Source organism: Spermophilus citellus (assembly GCF_964194105.1).
Source record: "Spermophilus citellus genome assembly, chromosome: 5".
Classification (NCBI taxonomy): Eukaryota; Metazoa; Chordata; class Mammalia; order Rodentia; family Sciuridae; genus Spermophilus; species Spermophilus citellus.
In genome coordinates this window covers 158,315,108-158,340,677 of record NC_138186.1, presented here as the reverse complement: position 1 = coordinate 158,340,677, position 25,570 = coordinate 158,315,108, and the positions used below count along the sequence as shown (strand labels likewise).

At 43.6% G+C, this 25,570-nt stretch overlaps 1 protein-coding gene across 2 annotated transcripts in view; it reads right to left on the bottom strand.

The window, feature by feature from the left end:
- The window catches only part of PPP1R14C (protein phosphatase 1 regulatory inhibitor subunit 14C), a 114,984-nt gene extending 89,687 nt beyond the window's left edge, over positions 1 to 25,297 (bottom strand). Inside the window, exon 1 of one of the 2 annotated variants that reach the window (XM_081295233.1) lies at positions 24,521 to 25,297. In XM_081295233.1, coding sequence (XP_081151359.1) covers positions 24,521 to 24,826 — 306 coding nt within the window. In that variant the 5' untranslated portion in view covers positions 24,827 to 25,297. The remainder of the gene's footprint in view (positions 1 to 24,520) is intronic. The other variant, XM_081295234.1, reaches the window with a different exon arrangement.
- Between the last annotated feature and the right edge of the window lie 273 nt (positions 25,298 to 25,570).

The following is a 25,570-nucleotide window of genomic DNA, read 5'->3' as shown; positions in this document are numbered from 1 at the left end:
CCACAGGGCACCAGAGTTAATCTTTCCATGTTTCTGCCTGGTGCCTCCTTTGCATCACCACTCTTCTGCTTCGGAGTCATTATTAAGTAAAACAAGGGTTCCCTGAAAATAGTACTGTACTACTGTAACAGTCAACCCGATAATCATGACAGCTACAAAGTGACTAACAATATGGCTCAATGGGTAACAGGTAGCAAATACAGTATGGATATGCTGTACAAGGGACGATTCACCTTCCAGGTGGGACAGAGCAAGATTTCATGACACTTCTCAGAAAGACACACACTTTAAACTGTTTGAGTTATTTCTGGGATTTTCCATTTACTATTTTTGGACCACAATTGACCGCAGGTAACTCAAACTGTGGGAGGTGAAACCAAGGGTAGGGAGGATTTCTGTAGCCTCCACTTCACACGTGGATGACATAAGTTGACACAGAAAGGCCTTGCAGAACAGAGCCCCACACATCACAAATGCTGAGCTATTAGTGTTATTGTTGTTTTAGGTTTTATTATTTGCTCAACAGAGAGTAAATGTCATTACAACAACTTAATCCATGCTGAAACCAATGTTTCAAAAAGAATAAAACCAAAAAAGAAACATTCTTGTCACCATGTATTGTCAAATGGTCTTCCAGGGAATCATACATATTTAAAACATATATACTGAACACTGAATATTTGCCAGGCTTTGGGAGGACATACTATATTATTAAACAAAGTTCCTACTCTGTAAGAACTTAGTCAAATTGAGAAGATCAGCGACACAGATGTAAGAAGCTGCACCACAGGCCGCAGACGGCAAGTGCCAGCCCAATGGACTGTGGCATTTCTTTATAAATACTATCATTTCTTTATAAATATTAAAATAGTAAGTGTTCTCACCACAAAACAGTAGGTCTGTAAGGTGATGGATGTTGCTAGTTACCTTAATTGCATCATTTTACACCATATGTAGATAGATGAAAGCGGATCATTGTACACTGTGAATACATATAATTTCTATTTGTCCATTATGCATTAAGGAAGCTGTGGTGGGAAGAGAAGTTCTAAATAAGCAAACTAATTCCAGTCTATTATGAAAGAACCGTGGCAATGGAGTGTGAATTCAGAAAACAGGCAGGATTCTGAGAGAAAGGAAGGTTTGAGGAAAGGGGATTCTGGAAATGGTGTGAGTGGATATTATGAGACTATTTCAAATTTGCAATGAGATACTGGGGTGCTGAGAGCGTGAGGTCTGAGGTCAGAAATACTCCAATCCTTAACCTCCTGCTAGCTGGCGACTGTGAGCCAGTTACTAACCCTCCCTCAGGTCCCCAGCTGCTGTCCCTCCTAAAGACTAAAGGAGATAAAATACGTGAGGAGCTCATGCTAAGAACAGGGCATGTTAGGAACTGAGCAGTGTCAAGGAGATCCACCTTCCGCAGAAGAGGGCTGGAGTCCGGAGTGGTGCAGGATGCAGTTGGAAGTTCGTTCAGGCATAGTTTGAGCCACCTGAGAAGAGCTCTTCTGTGTAGGTTCACCCTGCGCTCTGGGAAGCTCACAGTGGGAGAATCTGGAGACAGAAGCCCAGAGACAATGTGCAGGAGTGTACATGTGGGTGGTAAGGGGCTGGGCCCAGGCACTAGGCAGACTAGACAAGAAGGGTGGGAACAAGGGACCAAACTAGGAGGTTCAAAGGTGAGCAGAACATGGGAGGAAGACACACAAAACCCACGAAATGAAATGTGCTGCCTGGAAGAGAAATGGGACGGTAGAGGAAAAACCCAGGGAGTCTGAATAAAGACTACAGCTTAGCTGCACTGGACCACTGCTGATTTCTCAGTTTGGACAAATGTACAAAGTTATAGAAAATGTTAACAATAGAGGAAGCTGGGCAAAGTGCACATAGGGAAATTATGCACCAGCTTTGCAAACTTTCTTTAAATCTGAAATTATTTCAAAGCACAAAACCCTGCAATCTTTTTGTGTGATCCATGAAGCAAGCCCCACCAGCTTGGAATCCAGGTGATGAGTTGACTGATGGGCATACAAAGCAACACGGCAGAGCTTGACTGTGAGCCTGACCTCGTAACCTGCATGCAGCCGGCCATGGGACTAATCCCTCCAGTTAAATCTGGCCTCAGGGATGTGGAGCGGCTGACTGTCCTCTCAGGTTACTGGGCTTACATTCTGTTCTTTGTCACAAGCTATCTCCCCACCCAATAAGACACCCCACACACTCTGCTTCCTGGTACAGCAACTGCCCACCAGGAGCGGGGTCAGATAGCATTTTCAAAGAACTTTATCTTCAGGACAAGAAGCTTCTATTTTAAGGCCCATAATAAACCAAAGCTTCATTAAAGAGTGTGTGTGTGTGTGTGTGTGTGTATATATATATATATACTGTGAGCCTGATCTTGTAACCTGCATGTGTGTGTGTGTGTGTGTGTGTGTGTGTGTATATATATGCATGACATCAGTTCTCAAGAGTCTAAATGAAGAATAATCACCCACCTAGTGAGCAGCAGACCTGCAGTCTGGACTTGGCCCTGCTTGTTGGGTGTGCTTCTAGGGTACCCCAGCGCCTCACACAGCAGGCTATGAAGGGTCTAGAAACACATGCATGCAAAAATGCAGCTCTATAGAGGAACTTCATCTTGTCACAAAAGTACCAAAACCTAGGGCTAAAGAGATCTAATATAAAGCTGCCTGGTCCCATCAGCCCCAGGGAATCAAATATTTCCTATGTATAATAACTTGAACCCTTAGTCCTTTAATAAATAAATAAATGTGTTACATATATTATATATACTTTATATATATACAATATAATCATATATACATAAATATAGATTAGTTGGCATATATATGTTATAATATATATAATATGTTAGACAACATATATAATGAATGCCTTTATAAATGGTTGTTGAATGAACAAAATAAATTCTTCACAGGAGAAGAAGAGAGAAATCCTGACCACCTACCACCTAAGAAGCATGAATAAACAATGGTTGATATTACTTAATTAAATTAATCCCTATGTAAATATATCTTATTCTACAAAATGAAATTGGGAATATGGTTGTTTTCATGAGAATAAAATTAGAGAGGAACAAGAGGAAGGAATTAAATTCCAGCCTTGGTTCATGGCCTGAAGAAGGTCCCCTAACTTTCAAATGCGTACGTCAATTATGAATTCTGCGTGGGGACATGCGAAATCTGAGCAGCGGTAGCCTGGGAGATCCTCTTACCAGACTGGATGGAATCTATGTGTCAGCCAGAAAGGTCAGAAGCGACCATTGCAAGGGTCTCTTAAACTCTGAGCTCCTGGGATTCTCTTATAGAGTTTAGATTGTTGAGCTCAAATAAAATCACAAAGCCTCCCTCAGCTATCGGATATTACACATGTGTGGTGGTGTGCAGGGGCTGAGAAATGGTGTGTGGTGGAGGCAAATATTAAATTTTTAGAAAGTTTACAATTTGACAGTTAAACGCGGTAATCAGAGAATCTATTGGGCAGTGAAGCTATCCTGTACAATACCATAATGGTGGATACATGTCATTATACATTTGTCCAAAGCCACATTTGTACAATGCCAAGAGTAAACCCTAATGTAAAATATGAAGTGTGGGTGATAACAGTTTATCAATATAGGCTCATTGATTATAACAAATGTACTGTTCTGTGGGGGGTTGGGGTGTTGCTAGTGGGGGAGCATGGGGGTAGAAGGTGAGTGGGAAATTTACCTTCCCTTCAACTTTCCTGTGTATCTAAAACTGCTCGAAAAAGAAAATTTTTAAAAAATTTAAATGTACTTTAAAAAAATATGCTAAATAAAAGTGAACTATACAGCAATAAAAATAATAAGATCATATCACTTCCTTGCAGAAAAAGACATCATACTTACACACCAAATTCAAATTCCCTATCATGAAAAAAAAAATTCCTTTCCATGACCTCCAAGGCTCTGTCTTTCTAACCTCTCATTTCACTAGAACATAAAACCCATAGGAAGGAAATTGACTTTTTTGTCTCATTCTGCTCACTTTGGTGTCACAGGAGCTTCAAAAGGTATCCAGCACATGGCAAAAGTGCAAAGAATATTTGTTGAATTCAGTTCTCATCACCCATATTTTTTCCTTCTCAGGTGGCAGATTATATTTCCCAGATTGGCTTCGACACTATTTCCCATTCCACTTCCCTTTCCCACTGCCAGGGACTCTACCTCCCTCCCATCAGAAGGTGAGCTGCAATGTCTCCTTTCCTTGAATTGTGGACAGAGCTGGACTAGAACCTAAGGGACGCCACGTGACCTCCAAGACCAAGTTATTGTAAATGATACAACAAATTCTCCCTGATTTTATTTAAATGTTCACTTAGAACCCAGTCACTTACTGCAATGAAACTGAAGTAGCACATAGAAAAGCATATATGTTGACTGGCACAGTGGCCACAGCCCCAAGTTCCCTGAGCATGTGAGTGAGGCCTCTGGACAGTGGACATTCCAGCCTCAGTTGGTCACCTGGCTGATTCCTCATGAGTCACCCCCTACTAAATGCTACCCAAAACGCACACTTGTACACAGAATGTTTTGCCACTAGGATTTGAGAATGTCTGATATGTAGAATTAGCAATTTATAACTTAAAAGGAATTCTACTTTCAATTTCTTCCTAAACAGGTTTTTGCACTTTTGCTTTTGTCTACCTAGAATTTTCTCCACTCAGAACACACTTGTCCTGTGCCCTCAGCATATGCAGGAGTCTGGTCACAGGACATCTTCTCTGTCAGGAATGGTTTACTGTGGCCAACAGTAACACTTTCTCCATTTCACCACACGATCGCTGACCCCAAGTTAACTGTATTCAAAAGTATTCCATGTACCCTAACCTTGCACCAACGACAGTTTAATAGTAAATGGTTGTTAGTAATAATGGCACAATTTTTAAAAAATCTTCACATAATGGTCACACCCCTCTTTGTTTGTAAATTTAAAAAATGGAATAAAATCTGGTGGAATATAGTTCTTAACAGCTGTTACAGAACCAAATAGGGCTTTTTGCTTCCATATGTGGAGAAGTCCAAGGGAGATGGATATTGGCATTTGTTCAACAGTTCAAAGATGCCACAGATGAACCTTTTTAGTTGTTTTTGTTTTTAATTGTCCTGTCCCCTTCTACTTACATATCAGGAAGTCAGGGCAAGGACTAAAGTTCCCATGTCAACAGAATCAGCTACCATTAAATTTTTATGCAGAAGCTCCATAAAATGAATTCCATTTTCATCTCATTGGTCCAAATGTGTCACAATATCACCCTTAACTACCATGGAAGATTATGTCATTTGAAAAGAGCATAAAGTCTTATTAATGATTTTATGTTGATTGCATATTAAAATGGTAATGCTTGGATATATTGAGTTAAATAAGGTATAATACTAAAAATGTGAACATTAAACCACATAAACGTACAAGTCAATCAATTATATTTAAAAACAAAGTTGTGAAGTACTCAAAAACCCATCACTTTCTAATTATTTTGTTCCATTTGACCACGACCTGAGATTTTGAGGTTACTCTGATCCACTGTGTCTGTGTGGAGGAAATATCTGCTCCCCAGCCACATTCAGCAGCTTCACAGCGGGAGCCTGAAATCAACCCTGGAGAGAGCTCTTACATGAGGAGATCTGTGCAAGCTGTGAATCGGGGGCCTTTTCTTCTTGAGAGGCAGTGGTTAAACATTTACCCGCAACCCACTGACGGTATGTGAACTTCAAAGACAAGGAAAAATGGGAAACCGTATTGTGTTGAGAAAGGGCAGGAGTCAGGTGGAGGGGCAGAGAGAAAGTGAAAGGGAGAAGAAAAGCTGTAGGGGAGACAGCCATGCGGGGAGGGGATGAAGGAGAGAGAAGAGAGCCATCAGGGACAGAGGAAGGAGGGAAAGGAAGGGAGACAAAGGAAACAGGAAGAATGATTTTATTTATTTAGTACCCGAGGCAAAGAGTGGTCCCACAAAAGAAAAGCATTTCATGTACCCTACATGCAAAGTCTATCTCTGAGAATCTCTACAAATGGGTTAGAAGAGACCCACGAGGTTGGGGTGTCCTTAATGACTTGACCCCATGATCAGGCACCCACTGTGCTGCCTGGCAGGGAGACCCTGCCACACAGGGAACTCTTTATATAAAATGGCTCCAGTCTCCCGAGCTTTTTATAGATTCTGTCTCCTCCCTTGCTGACAGGCTGTCAGCTGTCACTTCTAGATGTTCTCCCAGGGTTTACATCTAGGAGCCTTGTGCTTCCAAACCCCAGCGAACTGAGAAACCAGAAAACCACACTTGTTAGGATCTGTCTAAAGAAAGCATAAACAAGCTCTAAGTGACAGCCCACAACTCCGTCCAATAAATAAGGAGCCCAGCTCTAGGATCCCACTGCGTCCCCAAAGTTCCTCCTGCTTCCTTTCAGGTTCTCCATCTGTGCCAGATAACTGAGGATACAGAATTAGTGGCTTTGGGGATAGGTGAGGTTTCCCTAACTACATAAAATATTCAATAGAAAGAAACTAAAAATTAAAGAAAACTGAGATGACATTGACTAAATAAGAAAGAGAATCCACGTCCTGTCAAGCAGGTCATAGTCCATAGCATCCGACACCCTGTTCCCTTAGTAATCTATCTCCTTTTCCAGGGGCAGACCCAGCTCCACGGCATCCTTTCCTGTGTCCACAAAAGGCTCTGGAGCTGCCGACACTGGCAACCAGCAACTGGCAGAGGGAGGCGAGAAGTGCTGGTGGAGGCGACCCCCACTTCCAACAATCGAGGTCTGGGGATGGCACCAGCCAGGGCCTCTGCCCACTCCCTGCCACTCCTAGTTCACAGTCCTCTAAGGAGCAAGGAGCAGAGAGGCCCTATGACACGAGCCAGGCCCTGGAAGAACCCAGCAAGATGGCAGCCACAGGAGCAGCCTCCTTGCCCCTTACCCCAGACAGTTCACCAGGAGCAAGAGCAGCACTTTCCATCCAATCTGAAATAAGGACATGCTGGCATATCCCATGTCCATGCTAACTGCCCACAAATGCTCCTCCCTCCACCCCCCTCACTTCTTTGTCAAGGGTCTTAAGGGCATTAAGTTCTGAAAGTGAGAAGAGTATTATGCTGCTTAATGAATTTGCTATATGAAATATCATACTTTTAAAAACAAACCTCTTTTCTTTTGCAGGGTGTTTGTTTTAAAATAGTTTGATAGCAACATAAAAGCTCTAATTACTAAGCTCGTTGCCTATTTACCCAGACTATCATACACACAAAAAAAATTTAAATAACTATAATAGAACAAAGCTATCCCAGAAATAAAACTCCCAAAATTCTCCCTGTGCTGAGTGTTTAATTTATAAAGGAAGAAATAACAAATATTCTAAAATTAAAAATAGAAACTCAAGAAAGAATTTCACTATTTCAGTTCTACCTTTAGCTTGGCACATAGGAGACCCATAATACATATTTATCAGGTGACTAGACAGTTAAATAAATACAATACAACCAACTGGATATTCTGGTCTTCCCTAGGACTTTGGCCACCAGGACAGTTCCAAAACCATATTTGGACCTGTTGAAGAAATAAAATTAACTAACCAAGTAAATTGTTCTCAAAATGAAATCTGAGTATCTTTTCTGAACCTAGTCCTCTGGCAAAGGGCTCATATGCTACAAGTAATTTCAGACCTATCAACCAGCTGATATCTATGGACCATCTACAGAACCCAGGCCAGGGTGCCACAGAGAAGGAGTCTACTGAGCAAGACAGGAAGGCCCCACTCAGCATTGGAACCCACTCACTGGAATCGAACTGGACACACACATGAAAGGTGTCATGCCTCAGTTCGGACTGCTCTAACAAGTACCATTGACCAGGGGGCTTAAACAATAGAATGTATATCTGACCAGCAGCAGAGTGCAAGATCAAGGTGCCAGCAGATCCCATGTTGGTGAGGCCAGCTTCCTGGTTCTTAGGGTGCCCACTTGTATCCTCATATGGCAGAGAACCGAGAGGGAGAAGACTTTCTGTGTCTTTTATAAAGACACTGATGCCACTCATGAGCGCTCCACCCTCATGACCTAAGCATCTTCCCAAGGTCCCATCCTAGCACCATCACACTGGGAGTGATGATTTAAACACATGAATTTCTGGGAGACACAAACATTTGGTATCCCCCAAATGCACACATTGAATAGCATCCATAGCACTATATGACTACAGTGAATGGGAGAGGGTGGTCTTTTCAAGGGAAGGTGCTGGATCAACTGAATAGCCAAGTAGGAAAAATGAACTTTAATCCATAGCATGCCTCTAATCCCAGCCACCTGGGAGACTAAGGCAGGGGGACCCCAAGTTCAAGGCCAGCCTGGGCAACTTAGGGAGACTCTGCTTCAAAATAAAAATAGTTGGGAATGTAGCTGAGTGGTAGAGCACCCCTGGGTTCAATCCCTAGTATGGGGGTGGAGGGAACATAGGAGAAAATTGTCATGACCTTGGAGAAGACAAGGGTTTTTTAAACAAGGTACAAAATGAGTCAACCAACTATACAGGAAAGATGGACAATATTCAGATTAAGAACTTCTGATCACCAAAAGACACCATTAAGAGAGTGAAAGAGGCAACTCACAAAGCAGAAGAAAATACCGACAGCACATGTTTCTGACAAAGGATTTGTACCCAGGTGTACAAGGATCAGTCCAGGATATAGGTCAGACAACCAAACGGAAAATTGCTTTGCTCTCCCTTTCTTTCCCTTTCCTTTCTTTCTTTCTTTCTCCCCCCCCCCTTTTTGTGGGCACTTCAAAAAGAGGATACTCAAAGGGCCAAAACACACACAAAGGGGCTGAGCTCCAAGGTAGAAAAAAATCCCTGTGAGCAGGTGGAAGGAGCCAGGCCCCTAGTGAAGGGCAGGGGTGACCTGACCTCCCGTCTAACTTTCCTTCTGTCCAGGGATGGGGACACCATCCTTATCAAAAGTAGTCTTTTTACCCCCCTCCCCAAAATGAAAAGGTCTTAACTTCCCAAATTGGCACAATTGCTTATTCTGAAAATGTAAAGAAATGAATGTGAACAAATGCTGGCTTCTTTTTTTCCATTGTTTCTTACAATTTTTAAAAGTGTGAATGTCAGCCTTCCTCAGAAGGAGAAAACGCAAGACTCCATAGGAGCTGCTGTCAACACTGGAAAGCCCAGTGCGGGACAGGACCTACCCTCCGCAATCACCCCAGGGCCCCTCCACAACTCATGAAATTTCTCTGCCACAGTAAGCACGCAGCAGGCCTTGAAGAGGTGCAGAGGTCGGGCAGAGCCCTCGTGGACAGACAGAGGCCCTCACAGAGGAGTGGGTCAGTGAAGGAGGGAGTGGGCTTCTCCCGAAAAGGACTAACTAGGTCTGGCTGCTTAACTTCGGAGACAAGACTGAGCTGTTTGGGGGGCTATGGCTGCAGAAGTTGGGAGTTTGGCCCAGTTCTTTGCCTCCATCCTGGGCAGGTTCATTTGCTCTTCCACCAAGTCAGGACACAGCACAAAGGCTCTTTCAAGGTGCCAGCACCTCGTCTTGGATGTCCCAACCTCCAGAACTGTGAGCCAAATAAACTTCTATTGCTTAGAAAGTACCCAGTCCGCACGGTATCTGTCACAGTGGCACAAAAAAAGACTTAAAACATGTCCTACTCTTACCCATGACTGTAAGAAGAGTGGGATATTCATGCCCACCTCTTTCTAAAAACAACTTCAGGGTTCTTCTCTTATAAAAGAAATGCATGTTTATTGCATACAACATAAATAAAATAAAAATATCCATAATGACACTAAAAAAGCACTGTTAATATTTATTATGAATTGTCCCTTATCTTTTCTGGGCACACATAAAAGATACCCTAGGAAAAAAAAGATTTTTACTCAGAATGTATGTTTTCCATTGTTATTTACTTAACTCAAATATGATATATAGATGGTGTTGCAAGAAGGTAATTCTCTTGAAGCAAACCAAAAGATTTTTTTCATTCTGAGGCTCTGATTAGATTATCTTATATTCCTAAAACATGGTATGTAACCAACATTTGAAATGAAGGCAGAAACTCTACCCAAAAATTTAGAAACAACAACAAAAAAAAAAAAACATGGGCCTCCACCCCCTTTCTGGTTGTAGAACACACCTTTAATTTGAATATATGTATTAACAAGGTAGAATTAATTTTGATAAAAGAATACTAGTTATCACTAATGTTGCTTTCAGAAATATCCTGGGCTTATCTTGGAGTGATTTTCAATACTATTAATTCTTAGACCATCTCTGAGAGGGGGAAATTAAAGCTAGCTAAGGACAGCATATGACAACTATTCTAGGAAGAGAAGTGGATGGGGGTAGGTGGCCACTCCATCCTTCTGGGCAGACCCAATTCCCCCAAGGAAATGGGAGGGACAATCTTAGAAGGTAATGACCTCTAAGTGGGCGTAAAGAACTGTTGTGGTAACCAAGAGGAAACCAGACCAACCATTCATACCTCCCATGAGAAACCACACGTAGGAACTTTCCAGTTGTGATTTTGTAAAGCAGGCCAGAGGGAGGAGGATACAGCCCTGTTTCTGGAGAGGAAGCTGATTCCTGCCTTCTACCCCTGGACTCCAGGTGGGGGCATTAGCCTTATTCAGAATGACCAGCATGACAATTTCAATTCCACTATATCAAATGTTTTATCTGGTATCTCTGTCTCAAGCTTTTCCCTCCTTTGCAGCTTATAGTAAGGAGTCAGGGATAAACTAGCTCCTCATTTTCTTCTTTGGAGTTGCTAGGTAATTCAACTTCGGGATGGTTCACTCGTTGGATACAGCCCACCATCCAGCCTCTCAAGTTTAACAGGGGACCCCTCAGACCTTTGAGGCATGGCCAGCAGATAAATGTGTTCTGAGTCTCAGGGTAGAGTAGATGATGGCTTATTTATCTAAATGAAGACAGGTGTTAATTAGTTAAGCATATATCCATCTAATCTGGTATAAGATTACTAAATGGTGAACCTTCTGGCGTTTGATGAAGAAATGGAAAATTTTAGCTTAACAAAAGGCACTTGTCTTCCAGAGAGAGTCCGTGTTGTTTTTTTTTTTTAGTTTTAATATTTGGAGGGTGTTTTCATTATAGCAAGCATAATCATGTTTTAGCACCAAATCAATGAGTCATTTGCTTTTGACTTGTTGGGGAGCTGCCACACCCCACTGCACACATGAGAAAAGCCAGTTGACTAATGTATTGGGAGAGTCTGAGCTCCCAAGAATGAGGCAGAGAAGCAGCCATCTTTGCCAATCTGAAAACTCAACACCTTCCCTCCTTAGCCTGAAACAGATTTGAGTCTATTAGAATTAGTAGAAATGACTGAAGTAGTTCTGGCAGCTGCACTACCAACACGTAAAATAAAAGAGAAAGAGATTAACAGATCATCAACCACTGTGCTGAGGGCTGGAGCAAAAGCCTCTGTTAGCATAACCCAAACAAGTTGTTCAGGGGTTTTCACAACATATTTACTTGTTTCATGTCAAAAGTAATATCTGCTCTTTTTAAATACACACACCGTATCCCGTGATTTTTTTTAAGTGACCTTCTAAGGTCTGGGGGTATAGCTCAGTGGTAGAGAGCGTGCTTAGCATGCACAAGACACTGGGTACCACCTGCCACATCACAGAAAAATAAACAAACAGAGCATCTTTTAACCTCAAAAGAGATTGAACATGGAGCCAATTCCACCTAAATGGATAGCTAGAGAACATAAGGACCCCTTACTAACCGCTTGTGCAACTTGGCAATCAAAGAAATAAACAACCCACTCATTGAGATGTATACTTGAAAGCTAATGGATCTGAATTTTTTCTAAAGAAATGGTTGCAATGGTTTGTCTAAGAAAGAACAAAATCCTGTAAATAGTTCAACTAAGATGAAGCATATTGGAAAATGTATCAAATTAATTATAAAAGACTTGCCCAGAGGATGGGGTCAAACATGCTCAAATACATGGAACTGATCAGGGCCTAAGGTGAGATTGGTGCTCACAGTTTGGGGGGACGGCTTCTGGTCTCCTGCTCTTGTCTCTGGCAGTTTAAACCCAGGCATGTTAGGCAAAGTTCCTCTGAGCTTCCGTTTTCTCATTTGAAAATGGGATAACTAGTTAGTTACATCACCAAGCTTTTGTGGGGGTTGAATGGGATTATCTGATGGTGCTTCACGATTCTATCATTCTACAAAATAAACAAATATTATAAAGAGTAATAAATTTTGCTTTCCATTTCCTTCCAGGACTGCCCACGAGAAATCTCAATTTCTTTTTGTTAACCAGAACATGACATTCCGGTGAAAATTAATTTGCTTAATATGGATATATTCAGACTGTTATTCAGACTGATTTGTAATTTCACCTTTTTAAATTTTATCCCTTAAAACTGCTGTGGTTTTCCCTCTCTGGTACTCATTTTATATCTCAACTCAAACCTCCCCAAGTTAAAATAAACACAACCATTAGCTCATTAGGAGCTGCCAAGACAAAGAACAAATAATGAGAACAGAGAACCAATGTTATTAGTTATACGCCTAAAATTGTTATGTCAAATATGCCAGCTCCTCCTAAAGGTTAACCCAATTAAAGGCAAAAGAAATAAAAAGCAGACAAGGTGACTCTAAGCAACTATACTCTTAGATTTCAAATTTAACCCAAAAGCTGATAGGTTGGGGGAAGGGAAAAAGTAAGTTCTGAAAATGAATCTGATCCTTGCCTTCCTGGTCCCTACCCTAGTCCCATCACAAGAGAGATCACATCCAGTGAAGTATGACATCACCCCCACGCCAGCCAGGAGTCAGCCATGCCAGTTAGACTGTCCTACGGAGAACTAGTTTAACTCTGGCCTCAGGTTTGCCTGGAAGAGGAAAGACATTTCTGTTTCTTCTGCTCTCAGGATCACCCTCCCTTTAATTATATTCCCTTTCTGCAATACACAGCCAATTGTATCACAGAATCTCTGAAGGTTAGAGTGTAAAGCCCCAAGCCTCCCCATTTTTTTTTTTCACATGAGGAAAGAAAACCTAAATATAAAGCACTTGCCAAGGCCACCCAGCGGGTAAACAGCAGCCAGGCGAGAGCAGAGCTGAGCAGGCCAGGGCCCCTCCCGAAGGGTCTGATTTCACAGATGCCAACAGGGCTCTCGAAGCCCACAAATAATAATCCTGCCCTGGCTTACTCGCTGCTGAACTTCAGTAGGGAGATCACTTTCTCTTACTTAAGCCCTCACTCTTCCCGATAAAATGAAAAATAATTAAATCGGTTTTAGTCCCTTCCTTTAAAATGTCAACTCATTTGTCACATCCTCTCCTGGAAACAGGCTTTGAGTTAAGGAAGTACATGCACGGCTATCACACTCAAATGCACATGTAAAGACACACAAGTGGCCACAGGACACAGTTCCCCTCAAAGTCTTTCAGAAAAGAAAGGCTCTATGTGGATCATTTTTTTTTTCCTCAATCATAAAATGATGCTTTAGAAACTCATCTACACTCTGGTCTCTTCCTTTTTCCAAGCTTTTACTCAGTGGAACAGATTTCCAAAATGCCAGTGCTGACTAAGAAAAACCTGGAGAGGATTTATTGGCCTGAACTGTCCACAGAGGCAGGAACCTGGGCTTTTTCATTCCTTGTTCTGTGGAGACTTGTGCGAACCTGTCACCCTGAATCTTATCTGCGGATGGAAAAGCACTCAGCTCTTCTTAGTACAAGCAGCACTTCCACTCCCAGAGAAATGAACGATTCCTTGCCATAAAACAGTGTTCTTGTGCATGCTGAAAACTAAAAATTACAGAGAAGAATGGCAGTAGCCTGTGATTGCTTCCTTTGAAGACTCGTATCACCCCTGCATCTGGGCTTTATATCATGACAACTTCCTTTTAACTCCCAGGTTCAAAGGACTGTATCGTTATAATTCATGACCACGACAAAGGACTATTAACTTCAAGTCGACAATGAAAGAGCGGGTTTCGACGCAGGCAGAGCCAAACTACATTAGTGCACTTAATGTGGGGTGTGTGTTTCTGGAATGCACAGTAAACTGCCCTAAAGGACCAGTTTCTGTCTTACTCACTCCACAGTCAGATACGGGACAGTCTTGGTCGGCTTGGGCTGCTATGACAGAATTCCTCAGACCAAGTGGAAACAGCATTTGTTTCTCACAGTACCAGAGGCTAAACCCAAGATTAGGGTGTGGGTGTGGCTGGGTTCTGGGTGAGGGCCCTCTTCTGGGCTGGATGGGGCTGCCTTCTTGCCATGTCCTCCCGTGGGAGGGAGAGTGCTCTAGTCCCTTCAGCTCCTTATAAGGGCACTAAGCCCCTGTTGATGACAGGGTCTCTACTCTTAGCACCTCATCTGGCACTAATCACCTCCCCAAAGCCTCACCTCCAAATACCATCACAGTGGGGGTTATTTCAACCTATGAATTTTGAGGCAACATAGTCCACAGCAGGGACACCCAAGAGCAGTCAGAAGCATAAGAGTCACCCTGGGGCTACAAAGAGGTGAGATTCTGCCTCCAGGAAGTGCAGCCAGGTGGGAGATGGGATTGCAGAAAGGGGTCCTAGAAAGGCCGGTCAGCCAGCCTGCAGTGGGGCAGAGCGGAGGGGCTTCCTGGAGGAGACACCAGCCAGTGGCAGCCTGAAACCCAGGCAGGAGGCAGGTGCTGAGGTGGAGGATGGGGAAGATGATTCTGGCCGAGGAGTGCCTGCTGACACACGTTGGTGTCTGAATTGAGAGGTGAAGAGGTAGGTGGGGGATTGAGCACAGGTGACTCTAGAGAAGACCCCTGATCCCTGGCAGTAAGCTAAGGTGCTCATGCTCTGCCTAAAGGCTGGGAGAACAAGCTCCTACCTGGATCTTAGGAAGTTCTCGGGCAGCAGCGTGTGGTGGTGGCTACTCTGAACACCGCAGCAAGGCTAAGCTGGAGGCTGGGCCCAGGAGGCCCACCCAGCCTCCCACCAGGGCCTGCAGCTCAAGCCCTCTGTGCCTCAGCTTCGTCACCTGGTCTGCAGAGTTGCCATCAGGAAGGATGAGAGCTCTTGAAGGACAGAGCACGCTCTAAGAACTGAACACTGTATGTAGCTGTCCGAAGCCAGAGCGGCATCGTGGCCAAGTGACTTTGGCGTCACTGTGACCTTAGACCAGGACAAGCAACAACCTCTCTGATCTCAGTCTCTTTAGCTATAAAATAAGAGAATACCACTCACTTCACAGAGTTATCTCCAGGATTGATGGCAAGAGAGGAAATGTGCGGCCCTCACCTGGGAGCTGAATTAGCAGCAGAAGCCGTAGCAGTAGCGGCAGCAGTAGAGGGTACTAGTAGTACTCGTAACCTGAAGGAAACTAGACTCAAGTGGCCATTCCTATAATACCAGTGAGAAACTACAAGATGCTAGACTAAAGCAGTGATGGGGAGAAGTCAAGAAATTAGTTTCCAAGAATAGATGTTCACTGGATTAGACAAGAGGAATGATGGAGGGGAGGAGATGGGAAATAGGAAAGACAGTAGAATGATCAGACAGAACCTTCCTGTGTTCATATATGAATACAAGACCAGGGTAACTCCCCATCACGTACAACCACAAGAATGGGAAGGTATACTCCGTGTATGTGTGATATGTCAAAATACACTCTACTGCCATGTATGCCTAAAAAGAACAAATAAAATTTTTTAAAAGAAATTAGTTTCTAGAGCTCTAATAACAAGCATCAACAGGACTTCATGAGTGTTGATGTGACCGGCAGGGAGGGCAAGAGATAAGGATGCCACATGATATTTTACTGGGACAGCAGCACTGCCTTGCATGGAGGGAGTAAGGAAGAGGAGCAGGTGTGCAGAGGAAGATATCAAACTCCTCTCACACCATTGACCCCAGGTTCCCCTGGGGCACCCAGGGAGTTGTCCATTTCTAAGAACTCTGCATATGCCTGGCACTCGGAAAACGGATTGAGGACAAAAACACAGATTTGGAAGTTGTCAGCAGATGGACAGCAACTGACTGGGAATATATTCACCACCCAGGGAGAGTGTGAGGGAGCGAAGGAAGCGGAGAAGACAGTGAGCTGGGGGCCCAGAGACCAGCCCGGGAAAGAAAACCCAGAAAGGGGGCCGGGGCTGGGAGAGTAAAAGAATGAGACCTGGGAGACAGGCTTAGGAAGGAATGTGAACAGCTCACTAGGTGGAAGGTCAAGTCAGAGAAGGACCCAGCGAAACCAACAGGGTTGAGAGACAAGAAGGTTCTAGGGCAGCCATGGTGGGAGCTGACCTCAGATCATGGTAGACAGAGGAGGTGCGTGTCTTGGGTAGGGACAGAGCTTCTAGAAAAATGAACAGTCGGGGAAGGAGCAGGGCAAGGTGGCAACAGGGCCATGAGACAGAGGAAGGGAAGCCATTCCTGTGTACAGCGGGTGGTGAATCCAAGGGGCTGATGAAAATGGAAGATGACCAGAGGGCTGAGAAGAGAATGGTCATGGAAGGAAGTGCCTGGAGGACAGCAGGGCAGGCCTGGACAGGAAGAGGCTGCCAGGACACCAGCTGAGAGAAGGGGCCATAACCAAAGGTACCTTGAAAAGACAGGTGAAGTTTGAAAGAGTAGAGTGCAGGACCCAACCTATGTGCTCTTCAACAGATAAATGGATAAAGAAAAGGTGGCATCTATACACAATGGAATATTACTCAGCCATAAAGAAGAATAAAACCATGGCATTTGCCAGTAAATGGAGACTATCATGCTAAGCCAGTCCCAAAACTCCAAAGGCCGAATGTTCTCTCTGATATGTGGGTGCTAACCCACAATAACAGGGAAGAATAGAAGTTCATTGTATTAGACAAAGGGAAATGAAGGGAAGAGAGGGGAAATGGGCATAGAAAAGTCAGTAGAATGAATCAGACATAACTTTCCTATGTTCACATACGAATACACAACCAGTGCAACTCCACATCATGTACAACCACAAAAATGGAATCCTAATTAGAATAATATCTACTCCATATATATATAATATGTCAAAGTACCCTCTACTGTTTGGATATATATACATATATATACTGTGTTTTATATATATATATATATATATATATATATATATATATATAATGTATATATAATTATATATATTTATAATCAATTTTAAAAGAGACAATAAGAAACTAAAGAATAAAATCACATGGACAAAGCACAGCTAGAAACATAATTCAGACCACATTCCTCCCAGCATGTAGAAGAGAAGACTTCATGGAGAAGAGCTACAGCATTGGCAAGGTTGTGTCCAGGCTGGGAGGAAGACAGAACACACCAGACGTGCACGTGCAGCTGAGATGGCAGGCAGAGCCTGTGTGTGCCTGCTGGAGCCTCAGAGCAAGGAAAAGAGCAGTCAGCGACTCAGGAAAGAAACAGTGAAATTTCCAAAGGCATTTTCTCAATCTAAACTTAAAAGCAAATGGCTACCATTACCATCTTTAAGTTCATGTTTGGGGCAAGTAAATCAATGAAAATAGGTATATTTTCCAGCAATGCTGAAATAAAACAGTAATGGTGCAAGAGTATGGTGTGGGTTCTAGTAACAAAAGAATACATTGATTTTTTTCACCTCTCTGACTAAGAAACACCGACTGGAATGATGGGAAGGAAGCAGGAATGGGAAGAGGAAAGACAGTGGAATGAATCAGACAGACCTTTCCTATGTTCATAATATGATTACACGACTAGTGAAACCCCACATCATGTACAACCCCAAGAATGGGAAGTTATACTCCATGTATGTATAATATGTCAAAATATATTCTACTGTCATATGTATCTAAAAAGAAAAAAATTTAAAGAAACACCACCAACTAATTTCAGTATACAACATCAATGACTTTGAAAACATCTTGTGAAAATTCCTCTTTCATTCATTCAAACAAATCCTTCAAGATTGAAGAACTACACACTACGAGGGATATATATGATGACAGTTAAAATGGCTCCTGCCTTCAAATTCTTAAATCCACCAAAACATTTAGGATGAGAAAGGCTCAAGGAAAGGAGGGAATAATTTCAAGTATATTTGCCAAGTTCAAGTTCAAGCACATAGTGACACCTCTGACTACAAAGTACCCACACATCACTTTCCTAAAACTCTAGCACCCAATCTATGTGAATATCTTGTCCTTTCCCTGCCCCCTGCTCCCACTCTCCCTTCCCCACATCACAGAGAATATCCAACAGCTAGTTGCCAGTTATGGCCCCAATAACAGCCCTAAGCCCACACCCACTGTGTTCCGGGTCCTGTACTTGGTGTTTTCTATCCAGTCCTCACCACAAGATGATCCCCTTACACACATGAGAAAAGGGGGGCTCCAAAGGGTTGAGAAAACTGCCTGACCTCATACACTCAGGTTGGTCTAGCATACAGCATGAACTCCTACCCCACTGCCCGACACTAAAATCCCCTGCCCATTGCTTCAAGGGGAACTAAAAGTGCAGTTTTATTCCTTTGCAAATTAGACTTCTTTTATCAACTGATCCTTTACGTTTAAGATACTCCTTAGTTCTTCATAGGTTGAGGTTATGGAGATCTTTTCCTCAAGCAGTTTTATTGAAAAGTCTGTTCCCAAATACTAAATCAGTGGGGATGCACCAAATAATCCACAAGCTGAGTTCTAAGCAGCAGTTTTACCTCCCAGAAGACATGCTAACAAAGCAGCAAAGCAGGCTGACCTGATGCTGCAGAGTGGGAAACTACACACAAAGGAGGGACTTGAACTTAAAATGAGAGGCCTCATCCAGGCAGAAGAACAAACCCAGTGACACTGGTGTCCCTGAGGGCACTACCCAGCATATCAGAAGTTACCATATCAGCAATGGGGGGACAGGCAATTAGGGGTGCGCAGAGGGGCCAGCTCTCATTTCCTGGCCACCCCCCTGCTCTGCCACAACTCATCTGATGGCCCTGGGATAACTTCACTGCCCTGTGCCTTAGTTTCCACATCCACAAAAGGGTGGCAGAAGAGGTTGTTAGTAGGATAACATGAACCTTGCATATGCAGAGAAAGTATCCATCAATGTCAGCCAAATCTATCACTTTATGAATATGCCTTTCCATTTCTCAAATAACATTTTTTTAAATTTTTCTTTGCTATTTTTCTTTTTTATTTATTTATTTTAATTAGGTATATATGACAACAAAATGCATTTTGATTCACTGTACACAACTGCAGCACAACTTTTCATTTCTCTGGTTGTACGTGATGTAGCGTCACACCCTATGTGCAGTCTTACATGTACCTAGGATAACGATGTCCATCTCATTCCACCATCTTTCCTGTCCCCATGCCCCCTGCCCAACCTCTCTCCCTTTGCCCAAAGTTCCTCCATTTTTCCCATGCCTCCCCCTTCCCCATTATGGGTCAGCATCCACTTCTCAGAGAGAAATTCTGCCTTTGGTTTTTTGGGATTGGCTAATTTAGCATGATATTCTCCAACTCCATCCATTTACCTGCAAATGCCAGGATTTTATTCTCTTTTATCACTGAGTAATATTCCATTGTGACTATATACTATCGTTTCTTTATCCATTCATATATTGAAGGACACCTAGGTCGGTTCCACAGTTTAGCTATTGTGAATTGGGCTGCTATGAACATTGATGTGGCTGCATTACTACAGGATGCTGATTTTAAGTCCTTTGGGTATAGACCAAGGAGTGGGATAGCTGGGTCAAATGGTGGTTCCATTTCAAGTTTTCTAAGGAATCTCCATACTGCTTTCCAGATTGGTTGCACTAACTTACAGTCCCACAAGCAATGTATGAGTGTGCCTTTCCCCGCCATATCCATATCCCCATATCCTCCCATATCCTCACCAACATTTATTGTTGTCTGTATTCTTGATAACTGCCATTCTGACTGGTGTGAAATGAGTAGTTTTGATTTGCATTTCTCTAATTACTAGAGATGTTGAACTTTTTTCATATACTTGTTGATCAATTGTATGTTTTCTTCTGAGAAGTGTCTGTTCAGCTCCTTAGCCCATTTATTGATTGGGTTGTTTGGTTTTTTGGTGTTAATGTTTTTGAGTTCTTTATATATCCTGGAGATTAGTGTTTTGATGTGTGTGTGTGTGTGTGTGTGTGTGTGTGTGGCAAAAATTTGTTCCCAAAATGTAGGCTCTCTGTTCACCTCATTGATTGTTTTCAAGTAAGATTTTTTTAAATTGCAGGTCACAACTCACAACTGTGTTAGGAAATCAATTGGGGGTCTCAACCAGCACTTACAGAAAATAAAACAGAATAGAAAGTTGCATTTATTTTTTTGTAAATATAGGGGGATTTTTGTAGAATGATGCATTTAAACATTAACAAAATCATGGTTTATATGACTCATAATTTTTCTTTAGTACATGGAGTAAGATTAACTGGTGCCTAGTGAAACTCTTTTTCTATATATCTATGTGTCTGTGTATGTATCTGGCAGCAAGCTACTGGGTATTTCTTTCTGTGTCACCATTGAAAACTCAAAAAACACTCTTTTATAGGATGAGGATTTTAGAGTCAGGGAAGATGAAAAAAATGTAATAAGCTAGAGGCCCCTTTTAAAAAGGCAGATGCCTGAAGCAAAAGGAAGACCCCAAATGGACAGTCAGAATAGCACAGCAATTACCCCAGCACACAGATTGTTCATGGCTAGGCAGCTACTGGCATTTCAATAATTTGAGCTTAGCAACTTACTTTCTTTTCCAAAGCAGACCAAACTGCAAAACTGGAAGTACAGATGTTATCTTGACTGAAAAAAAAAAATCGATGACTTATCCAGTAATTCATCTTGCAACACTTGTCAGAGTAGACAGTATGCCAGATTTCAAATGCTCTTAAAAACAGTCAGGGTTTGGAAGAGATATGAAAATGTCTTAAAATAGACATCCTTACATATGGGTGTAGATTTAACCTAACAGTTCCATTACAACCAAATTCCTAACTAAAAAAAAAAATTAACTCTCTGTACAAGCTTTCCCACAAGAAGATGAAATGAAAAAGAACTAGAAACACATAGCTAATCGTTTTAGAATTTAATAAAAACATCCATCTATGTATACAAACTGTATGATTCCTTTCCATGAATGCTGTCGGACAATGTAGCCCTCAGACTGGGTAGGAGGGGCCACATCCCTGGGCTCTACGCCTGTCACACCCTACCTTCCTGGAGCTATCCAAGGACTAAGTAGACCCACCTATCTGAAACCTGATTTTAAGCTGAACTTCAGGTCCCCAGAATCCTCTCATGTAATACCAAACAGCTTCCAGGGTCTGCAGGGTGTCCTACCAGATCTGGGGTAAGCCAGAGGCATGCATGGTCAAGGGTGGCCAAAAATGCATACAAAGATTGGTCATGCAAATGGACACAAAGGCCTCACCAGGGGGGACTGTACCAGAGTGGGAACCAAAAGGGAACACACCCAGGCCAGGGATTGATTGCCCCAACTGCATTCCTGCTAAGAGCCCGGGGAAGTGCAAGAAATCAAAATTCAAACCTAGCTTTCTAGTACATTCTGAAGATTACAAGTGTCGAGGTAGGGGAATAGAAGAGATTTATATAAATATCTATGAGCTTTTTTCATTCAGGTTTAAGTATTGGGAATATGTGGATTTCCTTGTGCTCATGCAAAGAACCCTGTAAAGTTATAGGCTGGCCTGGCAGGTGTGGGTGGCTCAGAGTCACAATGCCTGGCTTCCTACTCCTCACCCCCATTCCATTTCCCAGCTAGGTGAGCTTTGGAAAGCTTCTCAGCCTCACTCAAATCTCAGTTTCCTCATTTGTAAAACACTGTTAGTAAGAGCACCCTCATCAAAGGGGTTGCTGTGAAGACCAAATAAATTGGTGCATATGAAGGGCCTAGAACAGTACCCGATACTTCAGTACTCAACAAATACTGTTTATTGTATTTTTCTCCAAATAAAACTGCCCACTATAAACTTCTAGGCAAAATCACAGTCAGGTCTGTGTACTTCTTTCCCATTTCTTTCTAATTTTAAATATCTGGCTTTATGCCACTCTAAAAGAAAATGATTTTCTATCCTGAAAAGGACAAGGACAAGTCATCTAACTGCTATCCTGTCTGATACCAAAGTTCTGAACTTAAACATCTATTTACCCTCTACCTCAACTCAGCAGTTAACTCAGGCCTTGGCTATAGTGAAGTTTGAAACCAGGCAATTTGGCCTTCTGTGTCAATTTCATGCAATAAACATTTTAAAATATTATCAGTTTTAAATATAAGAAGGCTACTTCCTAATCTTCATAGTCAAGAGGATTCAGAGCTATAAGTCAGGGTAGGTCCTTTTAGATCCAAAAACCAGAGGCTGAAATGCTTGCAATCAGCACAGAAAGGCAATCAGAGAAGAGAACCTAGAGCTAAAAATAGAGTCCCACCAGTGGAGAAATAGATGGGAAGTCATAATCCTTGATTTGGCTACTTTTTAGTCCACAGTGTTTCTTTATTATCAAATGAAGGTCTGCCACCATCATAGTAATGACAAATGACCAACTAGCCTTCTCAATGATATTTATCCCTTTGCCCTTTAATGACTGCACAAACAATTTGCAAAGAAATACTTGCCACATTTTAATGACATATACAGCATCTTGTATTGTAGTACTATAAAAGCCTCTCTTTCAAATATTAAGCTGTTTGCTACAAATTGAAGCTCTAAAACCTGAGAAGAAAAGTATAAGGAAAAGATTCAAGGTCATATTTACTCTTTAAAATGCATACCTCACCAATATGGTCAATACAAAGTACATTTAGCCCCCATCCCCCCCCCCCAATAATAAATAATAAAATATATAGTTTGTCAACCTACATAGTAAGTAGAACTCTTTCTAGTTTCCCAAACTACATCTATTGAAACATTGTTAATTTTAACAATAGTTTTTTTATTATTATTAACTCAAACCTCCTTAAATCTACTCTAAACCCAAAATGGAGTATAAAGACAGTAGGAAGTAAATGAAAATTAGATTCTACAGAGGCAAGACTGAGCATATCTATTTGTCCAATTGGAATTCCACCTAAATCAAACATAGTTTCTTTAAAGAGTTCCACCAACTTCCAATAAAAAAAAAAAAATCCCATGAACACTTCTTAATTTGGCCAGTTTTTATTTAGGCAATTAAATTGGCTTTTTGTAAGAGCTGGGATGGAGAAACAATATATTTTTACGAGCTCATTATACAGTCAAGCTTCATTATATCATAATCATTCATCAGTAGTCAGCAATGAGAATGCTGTTTCTTTGTGCAATAAGAATGTGGAAGAAAATATGTATTTGCAATAGGCCATAAAACGTGTGAAATACAGAATGCCCCCAAATCAGTGGTAAAGCCAGGGAGTTCATCTGGCTTTCATTTTTGCTGAAGAGTGTAACAGTTTTATGGACACAAATCTAGCTTTAACTTAGAAGCCATATCCTTAATTATTAATCCCCTTCATGCTTCCACCTTTCCAAACTCCACTCCTGTAAGAGAGGTAGAATGCTTCATCTCTGTTGTTAAAGGACTCTCTTGGGAGATCATTTGGCTTCCGTCATTTTTCTAGCATGTTTGTTACCATTTATTTTAAATATTTCTCCCCGTATCAAATGTGTACGTCAGACCCGTGGATAACCTTAGCTCCTGAACTGTGGGCAGCCACAATGTGATGTGGAGGGAAGCTGAGCGCCCCAACTGGCAGATCCTGGGCATCCCGCACACCACCCGTTTAGGCACTTTACGAGGTGGGCCCAAGGGTTTCCTTCTGCGCCCATCTGTGGGAATGAATAACTGAGCTTGAATAGCCCCAAAGAAGCTTCTTCAACAAAGGCCAACGTGTGCAGCTTTGGAAATACAAGAACGAATGATGGGGAAACGCATAGGGTCTGGCTGGAAAAGGGAAAGCATTCATCTCATGGTTTTGATATCTGAGATCCCCAGAATCTTTCCTCTCTGTTACCCAGCTTAAGATTTCTTCCCTGTTCCCTCTCCATCAAAATCTGGGCTGCCCAGCTCCGGGTAGTGGGTGCTGTTCTCTCCTGCTGCGGTTTCCCCAACCACTGCTTGGGCACAGCTGGGATGAGTCTCTCCGAGCCCCGCTTCGTGTAGCTACTGTTGTAGCCCAGAAGCATCCGGATCTTGGAGAAAGACAAAAAAAAAAAAAAAAATCTCTTCCCCAGACCCAGCACGTAGACCTCTTCTACCGCCCCGCGCCATCAAGGGAGCCCGCAGGCTCTCCAGGCACCCAGCAGCTAAACTCGGCAGCGGCGTCCCAGCCGCAGCGTCCCGGCGCCAGAGGGCACCCGGGGGAGAGAGATCGCGCAGCTCCTGGGTCCCAGAGCTCAGTGCCCGGGAGCCAGGACTGCGCGCACCTGGGAGCTGGAGCCGAAGGGAATTCCCCCGCAAGCACAGAAGAGCCAGCGAGGTCCCAGCCTTCCCGTCCCCTCGCCCAGGTACCTCGCAACCGTACAGCTGACCCAGCTGCTCCACGATCCACTCCTCCAGCACCAGCCGCTTCCGAAGCTCCTTTCTGTCGTATTTCACTGTCACTTTTCCTTGCTGGTGGCGCCGCTGCTGCTGTTGCTGCTGCTGTTGCTGCTGAACCTGCCCGGCAGTGGCCGCCGTGGCCACCGGCGCTGACTCCTCCCGGGAGGAGCCCGAGCTGCCGCTGGCACCGCCGCGGGGGCTCTGGAAGAAAACCCGCGCCCCACTGCCACCGGCCCCGCCGGCGGCCGCCTCGCTGCTGCCCGTCACCACCGACATTTCCTCGCGCGCCGGAGTCCGAGTGCGGCCCCGAAGAGGGGCGGGCGGAGCCCCCGGCGCCGCTACCACGGTCAGTCGGGCAACCTCATGCGAGGGGCTCGCCCGCACCTGCTCCGCGCGCAGCGCAGCGCACGCCGGGCTCCTCGGGGAGGGCGGGAGGAGCGGCGGCGCGAGCGAGGAGGCGGGCGGGAGGGCGGGGACCGCAGCCTTAAAGACACGGCCGCAGACCCTTTGGGTCCAGTCGCTGGAGGTGGGGTCTGGCGCCCGCGGGGGGAGAGGGCCCCAGGCGTGGGAGTCGCCCGCGGGGGCGGGGATTTGTGAGCTTGGACACAGCGATCCGCGGTGTGCGGGCAGCGGAGGGCCCTGGCGTGGGTCTGGGTGGCAGCTGTGCCGAGCTCTCTCGAATTGGAGACGGAAATTGCCCTTCTCCCGCTGTCCCGAAGCTCACCAGACCCGTCACCTCCCGCGGCCTTTGGCCCAGGCTGGCCGGGCAGGGGCCCACCACTGAAGGGACAGGGAAGGTTCTGCTAGCCGCTGTGATTCCTCCGAGGGCGGAGTGTATCCCCCCCCCTCGGCCCCACCCAGAGACTCCAAACACGCATTCCTATTCAGGCCACGACGGATGCCGCTTCCTCTCTGGGATTGTGAGAAAAATTGATGAGGCGATGTTTGTGCAATCAGACAATTACCGCGCCTGAGCAATTATTTCCAGATCAGTTCTTCTTTCCTTACCAAGCATCTGCT